Source organism: Terrapene carolina, unplaced genomic scaffold (genome assembly GCF_002925995.2).
Source record: "Terrapene carolina triunguis isolate 2854851 unplaced genomic scaffold, T_m_triunguis-2.0 Scaffold616, whole genome shotgun sequence".
NCBI lineage: Eukaryota > Metazoa > Chordata > Testudines > Emydidae > Terrapene > Terrapene triunguis.
In genome coordinates, this window is record NW_020664967.1 from 695,899 (window position 1) to 707,038 (window position 11,140).

Consider the following 11,140-nt stretch of genomic DNA (forward strand, 5'->3'; position numbering starts at 1 on the left):
GAGGGGCCTGCCGGGGAACTGCCTTTGCAGCCGATCCTGGTGGATCTCTCCTCTCCCAGACCCGCTGTGGCCCCTGCTGAGGCCCCAGCTCCTCTTCCTCCAGCCAAGCCACCCGTGCTGAAGAATGACAAGGGTATTTGCGGCCTCGGTTTGCTGTGTGCATGGAGTGTCAGCGGCTGCCCACCGAGTACTAACCTCCTAGAGACTGTCGGGCCTCGATTTCCCCCACACACACATGCACACACTTCTGCTTGGTTTGTTAGCCTAGAAACGTGGCATTTAGAAGTGATGTGCCATGCTGTGTAGTGAAGCCAGAATAACCCTGTGCTGAGCCCTGAGCTGCCTGGTGAGCGCTGACCCGGATCCTGGCTGGGGTACGGGGCGTCCCAGTGTCAGGCAGGCCACAGCCCGCTGCCTGCTCTTGTGTTGGGCACCAGCTTCTGCAGTTTGTTCGAGTGCAGGTCACGTCACTAACGGAGGGGTCTGGGGGACGCGCTGAGCATGGGGCTGGCTTGTGGGGGGGTGGTTTGAACTCTGTTGCGTCTGGAGCAGCGTCACCAGAACTGCGTAGGGCTTGAAAGGCCAGTCGGAGCCTCCCACTTGGATGTTTCTCCAACGCCTGCTGTGTATTTAATCCATTCCTCTCCGAATTCTTTGTTTCTCCGCAACCTGGTGGGGATCTAGGTTAGCTCAAAGATCGCCAGAGGACCCAGGGTTAATCGCGGTCACTTTGGGCTGCCTGTGTTGGGCAGATGCTCGCAGTTCTGCTTGGCTTTAGCGTCCCGGCTGGTTCACCTGTGGTTATCCTTTTACTTCCCTGGACGGAAGTTTAGTGTTAAAATGTGTCTCCGTGGCCTGTGATAGTTCTTCGCGTGTGTGCTGGTCAGTTGGCCTATCTGCGCTCACTTCTGGGCCACGGGAGCGTTGCTGTATGTCACTGGTGGTGGTGGCCTGCCCTATGCACACCCTGACCAAGCTGCACACAGCATTTAGTGCAGGGCCCGAGGGTCAGGGGGTGGGTGGGTGGTGGGTCTGTCTAGTTACCAAGCCTTCTGTCCACTCCCAGTGAGACTGGGGCACGTGGAAATCACAGATGGGGCGGGGTTTGTGTCCTACCTGCTCTTCATTTCTGAACTGGCTGTAGCACAGGAGAGAAGGGTTGTAACTCGCCCCGCCCGGTCTGCGCTGGGGGTCGAGTGTGACACAGACAGATTCTGCTTCTTCACTTCTGTGCTGCCAGGCACGTTTCGTTCTCCAACACGTCCCGGCTTGCAAGCTAACGACACCCACTGCAGCGGAGCCTTGCATGAACTGCCAGCGGTCCTCTGAGTCTTACCAGAACCCGGGTGGCTTCTGGGCAGTGGCAGCCAGATACGCAGCCAGAGATGCTGCTTCCTGCAAAGGGCTCTTGGTTTAATTGGTGTCGTACCATCCCCTTTAATAGAGCCGTGCGTGGGCCTGGCTTTGTGCAAACAGCTCAAGGGGAATTGTAGCCAGTTTCCCTGCTCTAGGCCTGAGCTCCTCCAATCCCCCACTTTGCTGTCATTTAAACAGACTGAAGAGGCATTAACAGAGCATCAGATTTTGTCTCCCCCACCCCAGTTGGGTCCCTGGTGATGCGAGTTCTGCTGTGGGTGTTGTCGAACCTGCCTTTACACTTGTTTATCACCTGCTCCTGCCTATCACACGCTTCACTGCTGATGAATGTAGAGGTTCGGGCTTGGAGCTGGATTCTCCCAAGAGCTGAGTACTTGTGACTCCCGCTGGTTTTAAAGGAGATGGGGGGTGCCCAGTGCCCTCGGTCAGCCCTCTAATTAGGTGCAGCTACTTCCCCACTTCGCCTAGGGGAGTACCTTAAACTCCTTCCTGTTTCTCAGCTTCTAGACGGGACAGAATACCAACCATCCCCCCCATATCCTCTAATTCACCCTCCCTTCCCTATCCAAAATCCAGTGGCAGCTGTGTCGGCAGGGTCTGTAAACCAGTGGCCTCATAGATACCAGGTTCTGATCCGCTCCAGTCTAGTTGTTAGAGAGAGCAAGAGGGGAAGGAGCAGGCAGTCATGCAGTCTGGCCCCAGCCCGTCTGACTACTAGGCTTCTGTCTGCTGCTGCACAAGGTTTTCCCCCACCGTTTCAGAGCACTGGATTTCCAAAGCGGTTGGTGCTACTAGTCTGTGTTGTCCTGCTTGGATGTGCCTGTTCCTTCATTACCCAGGAGGGATCGGAGAGGGGAGAACTCCTCTTTCAGGTCTTACATACGTTGATTGGCTTGAAGTTCATTTCAGTATGAACTGGGGTGATGGAGCAGTGTCAGCCTTTGGTATAACAAGACCCTAAACAACCCCGTGGCAAAGGCTCTGCCAGAACAGGGCAGCTTCCTTGGCCCCTTCTGTTTCCTCCAGACTTGCCTGCTACTTCCCACAGGGGCCCATGCTGGAAAATGTGATGCACGTTTGTTTCCATAGGGTCCGGCACAGAATCCGACAGTGACGAATCGGTGCCAGAACTCGAAGAACAAGACTCTACACAGGCCACCACACAGCAGGCACAGGTGAGGGGTCCGCTCCCTGCAGCTGAGCGTGTGCAGTGGGGGTCAGTTGCAGGATCCCTGGCTTCTGGAAGTGAGCGAGGCCCTTTCGTCTTCGCGCTGTGTAGGGCCGTGATCTGTGAATTGACTGAGCCCAGGCAGTCACTTGAGGCGGACGTGAACATGCATCTCTCACTGTGCTCACAGATTAGGGGGAAATCCCCATTCTTTAATCCACCCAGACGCATCCCTCCCAGTCCCTGCTAGCTCACACCGCTGTGAATGCTGGCCACTGGAGAGTCACGCCCGCATGCGGAGCAGTTCTGTTCCTCCCTCCCCCATACAGTGAGCTGGTCATGCTGCTCTCCGTGCATGTGGCACAGGCTGTGTCCTGAACGAAGCTCCCCAGTTTCTGAGAGAGACCATCTCAGCTGCTCCCCCTGCTGTTGGTTCCTTGGGCCTCTTCCCCAGGATTTCCTTGTTTTCTGTCCCTGCAGCTCGCAGCAGCAGCTGAAATAGATGAAGAACCAGTTAGCAAAGCAAAACAGAGCCGGAGTGAAAAGAAAGCACGAAAGGTAAGAGAAGATGGCAGTGGGCCCAATTCCTCGCCCTCCCTTAGGGTGTCAGCCCAACCTGCTGGGAAGAGGAATGGCTCTGTCAAGATCTCAGTGTGCATTGGGGCTTATATCCACTTGGATTTAGCCCTGTCGTGCCCAGCATGGTGCTGCTTGCATAGTGCAAGGCCTCCTGTGCTGGCATGGAACTGAGGGGCACTTGTGTGACGCCTTTCTCATCCAATGACCTCAGAGGCCAGCCCTGGCGACCCCCAGCTGAAGAGGTGCTCCCGTTCCAGAGGAGAAATGGAAACAGAGAGAGGTGACCTCAGGTCACCCAGCAAGGCGGTGGCAGAGGTGGGAGTGAACGCTGCCTCCAGGTTCTCTCCATTCTGCCTCTGTCTACAAGGCTTTGAAGGCTTCTCGGCCGCAGAAGTGTCAGAGGTTCCTTTGTGGGATCCCGATGTCCTGAGCCGATGAGCTAGTTACACCCTGGCCTAGACTGTCTCAATGAGCTATTTCTCTTCCCTTCTCCTTTGCTTTTAAGGCAATGTCCAAACTGGGCCTTCGCCAGGTCACAGGTGTAACCCGAGTCACCATCCGGAAATCCAAGAACATCCTCTTCGTCATCACGAAGCCAGACGTGTACAAAAGCCCCGCATCAGACACCTACATCGTCTTCGGCGAGGCAAAGGTGAGCTGAGCCCGCTCGTGATGGGCGGGGGAACATCTGATCCCTCTTTCAATCTGTGTTCACAGCAGCCAGACCTCAGGGATTGCAGTTCTGTGGCGTCTCGCTTCAGACAGAAGTGTGCCTAGATGAGTTTCCCTGCTGCGGTGTGTGTGTGTGTGTGTGGTGGGATGTGAGTGGGCTTTGAACCCTCTCTGCGGGCTGGTTTTCTCATCTCCATTGTGCTTGCACTGTGGCTGGGGCTGACTCGAAAGGCCTTGGATGTCTGAACCTCCATTCTGAAGTCCTGGCTTCTCTTTGGGTTCAGTTTCAAATTGCAGCCTGTTCGCCAGCATCTCACCGTGCTCTGTGCTTCTCCCAACCCCCAGATCGAAGATCTGTCCCAGCAGGCGCAGCTGGCAGCTGCCGAGAAATTCAAAGTGCAAGGAGAAGCCGTCTCAAACATTCAGGAAAACACACAGACTCCCACCGTACAAGAGGAGAGCGAAGAGGACGAGGTATGTGGCCTCCAGGGCCCAGTCATGTTTGGGGTCTGAAACAGAAGCCCACCGCCAGTGCAGTTCAGATGAAAGGACCCACTGTATTAATGTGCACATGTGGTTAACGGAACGTGCTAGCTGCCCACCCTAGTGTCTCCATCTGGCAGGTGTCCAGGACCCCTGTGTGAAGCAAGTCGGGGGTGGGTTTCCAGCCCGTTTCCCAGGGGGACGCCTCACCCAAACCATCATACCGACTGGTCCTCTCTTTGGGAAGCCCGGCAGAGGGCAGGCCCCGGACGTTTACTATCCTTCCCCGCTCCGGAGCAGGCACTTCTCACCAGCACTGATTATTACCGTTACTGGGCTCCTGCTGCTGTATGGATTGTGATCTCTCCCCGTTGCACTCACCTTCGCGGCATCGGAGCCCGTTTGCCTCTATAACGCGTGCTGGATACGCTGAGATGTGGTGCCTGGGGATTCCCTGTCCCTTCCTCCGCCTCCCTGCCCTAATTGCTGGCCATCCCAGAATCCCCTACTGCGGCGCTGCTTGCACCTTCCTTTCGAAGCAGCTGGTGCTGGCCACTGTCAGGAGACAGGATAACAGGCCAGATTGGGTCTGATCCAGCCTGGTCATTCCTGTGCTTCCATGAAGCAGGCATTTCCCCAATCTGCAAGCAATGAAATCAGATCATGACTCTGCTACTGCTTGGGTTGAATTGTGGCTACCCCCAGTGGGACGGGGCCATCGGTACCTGCACGGCACAGAGAGGTCCGTGCCGCCAGCTGGGAGACAGTCCTGGTCTTTTCTCGCTTAGGTTGACGAGACCGGCGTCGAGGTGAAGGACATCGAGCTGGTCATGTCCCAGGCGAACGTGTCCCGGGCGAAGGCTGTCCGGGCCCTGAAGAACAACAGTAACGATATTGTAAATGCTATTATGGTGAGTGGCCCCCAAAGCCAAGTTCCCAGCCAGTCGAGCAAAGCCAAAACTTGGGGAGTAGACGTTACAGTTTGGAGTGAATCCTCCCTGGATGGGGAGAACAGGGCACGCTCATTTCACTGCTGATGGGTGTGAAGAGCTTACTGATCAGTTACCATGAGGGCATATCCCTACTTACCCCCTCCTCTCTTCGTGTCTCAACTCGCCTGTTCTGCATCATTCTGGCAGTTTTAGTTGTCTGCACCAACGTCGCTATTGGGAATGGGGGAAAATAACAGATCCGATGGTACAAAATCCGCTTGGGTCTGTGTTGTGATGTAAATAATTATTTGGGGGGGGGGGTAGGCGCCCCCCTGCCTTTGTCCTCCCTGCCCCCCGCGTGTATCCAAGCAGGATATCGCACAGCTCTCTGCCTTCAGAGCAGCCATAACAGCCTTCCCCAAGGCCGCTTGGCCCTGCTTGGTAGATAAACAGTGTGAAGCTCACGCCGTTCTGTTGCTTCTACATCAGCATGCTGGAGGGGGGTAGCGTGCAGAGATTAGTGAAGGCTCCGGGGAATTTCAGATCTGCCCCCAGCGATAGTTTCTAACCTCTCTCTCTCTCTCTCTCTCTCTCCAGGAATTGACGATGTAGCCATCAGAAGGGAGGAACCTTTTGGTTTTTCAGAGAAGAGTAAAATGCAGCTAAATTTAACATTTGTACTATTTCTATCGATAAATAAAAGTTGTGGCTTACTGTCGATGAAATCTTTTATTTTTTGTTTTGCTTTTGGTTTGCCCTGAGGTCACAAGGAGGTGGAACCACTGATCACAGAGAAGATCCCGGGCCTGACATCCTCTCTCCTTTGCTGTTCCTGGGGAAGCACACCTGCTCATTCTAGTTTTCCCTTGCTCAGTGGGAAGGTCCACCAGTCTGTAGGGGGCAGCAAAGGGCTCAGACTCTAGGTCAGGAATGTTCCATTGCGAGTGTGGAACACGGAGCTTATGGACACACGCTGTCTAAAATTCAGTCGCAAATTCTAATGTTCAGAGGTTAGAAAATCTCTGAGGGGCCTCATCTCCTCTCCCCCTCCCCCCCCCAAGGGTGGTGCAAGGTTGCTCCCTTTAGAGTTCTCAAGTGTCTAGTCCGCTCCAGGTTTTAATGACTCCGGTGTTACCAACATGAAAGGGATCTGGGGGTCATAGTGGACCACAAGCTAAATATGAGTCAACAGTGTAACACTGTTGCAAAAAAAAGCAAACCTCATTCTGGGATGTAGTAGCAGACAGGAGAAGTAATTCTTCCACTCAGCTGGAGTATTGTGTCCAGTTCTGGGCGCCACATTTCAGGAAAGATGTGGAGAAATTGGAGAGAGTCCAGAGAAGAGCAACAAAAATGATTTAAGCGTCTAGAAAACCTGACCTAGGAGGGAAGATTGAAAAAATTGGGTTTGTTTAGTCTGAAAGAGAAGACTGAGAAGGGACATAAGTTTTCAAGTACATAAAAGGTTGTTATGAGGAGGGAGAAGAATTGTTCTTCTTAACCTCTCAGGATAGGACAAGAAGCAATGGGCTTAAATTGCAGCAAGGGAGGTTTAGGTTGGACATTAGGAAAAACTGCCTGACTGTCAGGGTGGTTAAGCCCTGGAATAAATTGCCCAGGGAGGTTGTGGAATCTCCATCATTGGAGATTTTTAAGAGCAAGTTAGACGAACACCTGTCAGGGGTGGGCTAGATAATACTTAGTCCTGCCTTGAGTGCAGGGGACTGAACGAGATGACCTCTCGAGGTCCCTTACAGTCCTATGAGTCTATGAACATAATCGTGAGATTGGCCTAAAAATCGTAACCTCTTTATAAAAAGAAACATCACGTTCTTTTGATCTGCCTTCTGGTTTCTGAGGCTTTAGGTTACACTCGCTTCATGTGTCTAAGCTTTTCTCTGCGAGCATGAAGGCTAGGAACTTACTTTTTTTTAAAAAGGAAAGAATCATCCCTGGCTCTCTAGTGATTTTCATTTACAGAGGAGGTATCATTACCCCCATTTTATAGGTGAGCAAACTGAGGCACAGAGAGGAAAGTGCCTTGCCCGAGGTGGCCCAGCAGGCCACTGACAGAGCCAGGTCTCCCGAGGCCCAGTCCAGTGACCTCTCTTGGGCTACAGCGTTTATTTGTTGTATGGCGCTAGGTACTGTACAAAAACAGAAGAAAAAGATCGTCCTTGCAATCTCTTGATTTCAGCACTTGGAGCTTTTGGAAATAACCCCAAAATCACAAGAGTTGGCAACTCTGTGCTCAGCTGGTGGCTCTTCCACCGCTTCCTTGGATCGGCAGCGGTGGGAAGTTTTTCTTGGCGTTCATCTCTTATTTACACCCTGTTGTATAACTCTGAAGGTGGAGTGACTGCCCGTACTTGCTGTCAGGGTGTTAACATTTATATTGCAGTAGCACCTGCCAGCCTCAGTCAGGCCAGGGCCTTGTTGTGCCAGGTATGTACAAAGTAAATGACAATACCCACCATTTTAAAATGCTGCGTTACTAGAACTTTAATGGCATTGTCGTGTACTACCACGTAATGAGGTTTGTCTTCGATTGCTTCCCTCTCGTTCCCCCAGCCTACAAGCAAACCTGTCCTTGTCCAGAAAGTTGAATGCGGTGCAGAGGGAGGGAGCTAACGCCCAATGAAATCCTAAGTGTCATGAAAAGAAAAGGCAGAAGCGGTGAAAATGGGAATCTTGCCACTGCTTAGTAACGCTTTCCCCCCTGTGCAATAAAAACTGGGCCGTGGAACAACTCATTAAAACTGATGAGCTACACTGCGGAGAATAGTCAGCAAGGAACCCCAAATGACATCAGGGAGAGCCGCTAGCTGGAAGCCCCTCATGCTGTGCACAAGCGCTGTAGATACTGCTGTTAGTCACAGTCTGTCCATGTAAATCCAAGCAGGCAGCGTTCTGAATCTCCCATGGGAAGCTTTTGGAGGATACAGGAAGATGGTGCAGAGGACGGACGGATGCTGTAGCCAAATTTGGGAAGTATGCTGGAGTGTGAGGTTCAGGGAGCCGGGCTCGATCGTTTTCATTAAGACTTTAGCGCTCAGAGAGAAGTGATAGGATTTGAAAGTAGCCTAGGACACCAGTTGGCTGCATTCAGAGGCTGGTAGGTGAGAATAGGAGTAAAACCTGAAAGGATCTCTTCCACAGTCCTATTTGGGGTGGGGTAGAGCTGATTTTCGTGAGCTATTCTAATCTGCCAGATGTTGCTTTGAGCCTGCAGGTGCATCGATAAGGCTTAATTATTGATTTGACTGGTTGTCTGAGAGAATGGCAGCATATTATCTAGACAATTGCTTCGCTGCCTGGATGTTGCCCTGTTTTGAAAATGCAGCTTTATCCAATGGAAAGGCGAGTGAACTCAGCTTCTCTCACTGTTTTGGAATGAGGGAATCTGTCTCTCTCTTGTTGATGGGGATGTTAAAGCTTTCTAAAGAATCCCCCCGCTGCAGTGTGGGTGCCGGCTTGCTATCTCCCAGGCAACTCAGGTGAGCTTATAATTAGGTGTGGTGGAATTTATTTATTTATTTTTTGTTCATAATTTTGATGGATATCCATCTTTGTAAACATTTTAAATTTTTGGATCGATTTACATTTTCACAATTGTGGGACTCTATAGTGGGTGGCGGGCAGGATATAATTGTAACGAAAGTTCTCAAGCAGCATTTTTCTCTGCCTATCTTTAAAGTTTCAGTTTAATATGATATTGTGTGTGTCTGGTGAAATCGACGTTTATCGATAAAAATCGAACCCTTCCAAGCCTATTTTATAATGCCCCAAAAAGACAGGCTGTGGAGGAGGAGCCCTCATAAATACGTAGCAAAATGTGCATGGCTATTTCCTTCATGAACGGGGGCTTTGCTCCTTACTTTATAATGAGGTTTTTGCTTTTAACATGAATCATTCTCTAGCCCTCTGGCAATACTGGGTCTTTCTCTTTATTTTTGGCAAGAGAGTGCATCCAACACAACCAACATTCTCTGCATGGATGTCAAGGCCTTCCAGGGCTGCCCTCTCAGCACAGAAGAGGCTCCGTGCCAGTGGTCTCTGACGGGCGTCGGACTGGGCTGGGAATAGGTTTGGGGAGCAGTGCTCTGGCTCCCAAGGCGTTGAGGAGTTGGCACGTCCCTGCTCTTCGCCTGTGGATCTCAAAGCACTTTAAAAGGAAGAGGGGAGTGTCCCTCCACCCTGGCCCTAGAGGAGTAAAGTAATGCACATTGGAAAAAATAACCCCAACTATACATACAATATGATGGGGGCTAATTTAGCCAGGAAAAAGATCTTGGAGTCATCCTGGATAGTTCTCTGAAGATGTCCACGCAGTGTGCAGCGGCAGTCAAAAAAGCAAACAGGATGTTAGGAATCATTAAAAAGGGGATAGAGAATAAGACGGAGAATATCTTATTGCCCTTATATAAATCCATGGTACGCCCACATCTCAAATACTGCATACAGATGTGGTCTCCTCATTTCAAAAAAGATATGCTGGCACTAGAAAAGGTTCAGAAAAGGGCAACTAAAATGATGAGGGGTTTGGAACGGGACCCATATGAGGAGAGATTAAAGAGCCTAGGACTCTTCAGCTTGGCAAAGAGGAGACTAAGGGGGGATATGAGAGAGGTCTATAAAATCATGAGTGATGTGGAGAAAGTGAATAAGGAAAAGTTATTTACTTGTTCCCATAATACAAGAACGAGGGGGTCAGCAAATGAAATTAATAGGCAGCAGGTTTAAAACAAAGACAAGGAAGTTCTTCACGCAGCGCACAGTTAACTTGTGGAACTCCTTGCCTGAGGAGGTTGTGAAGGCTAGGACTAGAACAGGGAACTGGATCAATTCATGGCGGTTAAGTCCATGAATGGCTATGAGCCAGGATGGGCAGGGATGGTTTGTCAGAGGGGGGAGATGGACGGCAGAAGAGAGATCACTTGATCATTGCCTGTTCGGTTCACCCCCTCGGGGGCACCTGGCATTGGCCACTGTCGGTAGACAGGATACTGGGCTAGATGGACCTTTGGTCTGACCCGGTGCAGCCAGCAGCTGGTGGACAAATGGGGGGGGGGTTCCAGCTCCTGTGGCCCCATCGCCCCCTGCTAAACACCCCCCCTTCCTCGGGGCACCAACAGGGCCCAAGAAAACTACATGTCCCAGCAGCCTCCTCTCTCGTTTCCATGGCAACCCTGGGCCGGGGAGCTGTGCCCACGCCCTGTAGCAACAGCGGGAGGCATGGGAGCATGCGCCGCGCGTGGGACGGGGGCAAATCAGGAGACTCGAGAGGGAGGCTACGCGCATGCGCGCCGAGACGATGGGCGAAGCGCGTGCGCACTCCGGAGGAGGCGGCCCTGGGCACGCGCGCGTGGAAGGCCGAGAGCCGCGAGGCGGTTGGGGCGCATGCGCTCTGCGTCCGGTAGGGCCCACCTGGGCGCAAAGCGCGCTGAGGGAGCGGGCGCCGGCGCCGGCGCATGCGCGGCGGGGAGTGCGGCGAGAGGCGGGAGCGCGGGGTATTTTGCTGCGTCACCAGCGCCTGGAACAGCCGCCGTTGCCCGAGCGCGCGGTGCATTGTGGGTGCTAGGCCGAGCCCTGAGGAGGAGCCGCCGCCTCACGCTGGTCGGACCCGGTCCCTCTCGCCGCTGCCCGCCCGCGCCAGAGAGCCCTGAGCCGGGGACCCGCCTGACCCGGAGCCGCCCCTGCCGCCGTTCGCCATGTGAGGGGGGAAGGGATGAGGGCCGGGGCGGCCTGTGGAGCCGGGGGAGGGGGAGGGAGCTACTCCCCCCTTCCCCCCCGCAGCGGGGAGGGGCCCGGCAAGGCCGCGGCCCTGGCGACGCCGGAGTCTCGCGGCACTTGTGGGGGCGCTTTTGGGAGGTGATGGGGAGGCGGGCGCGGGGGTTTCGGGGGGGCACGTGGGCTGGGGGGAGGCGGG

At 53.2% G+C, this 11,140-nt stretch overlaps 2 protein-coding genes across 3 annotated transcripts in view; both read left to right on the plus strand.

The window, feature by feature from the left end:
• NACA (nascent polypeptide associated complex subunit alpha) overlaps positions 1-5,936 on the plus strand; it is a 14,179-nt gene extending 8,243 nt beyond the window's left edge. For both annotated transcript variants that reach the window (XM_026659264.2, XM_026659265.2), the window contains 6 exons: positions 2,467-2,552; positions 3,026-3,103; positions 3,630-3,776; positions 4,142-4,270; positions 5,068-5,190; positions 5,809-5,936. In XM_026659264.2, the coding sequence (XP_026515049.1) occupies positions 2,467-2,552; positions 3,026-3,103; positions 3,630-3,776; positions 4,142-4,270; positions 5,068-5,190; positions 5,809-5,823 (578 nt within the window). In that variant the 3' untranslated portion in view covers positions 5,824-5,936. The remainder of the gene's footprint in view (positions 1-2,466; positions 2,553-3,025; positions 3,104-3,629; positions 3,777-4,141; positions 4,271-5,067; positions 5,191-5,808) is intronic.
• Positions 5,937-10,733: 4,797 nt separating this feature from the next.
• PTGES3 (prostaglandin E synthase 3) overlaps positions 10,734-11,140 on the plus strand; it is a 12,573-nt gene continuing 12,166 nt past the window's right edge. The window contains exon 1 of the mRNA XM_026659266.2: positions 10,734-10,924. Coding sequence (XP_026515051.1) covers positions 10,923-10,924 — 2 coding nt within the window. The 5' untranslated portion in view covers positions 10,734-10,922. The remainder of the gene's footprint in view (positions 10,925-11,140) is intronic.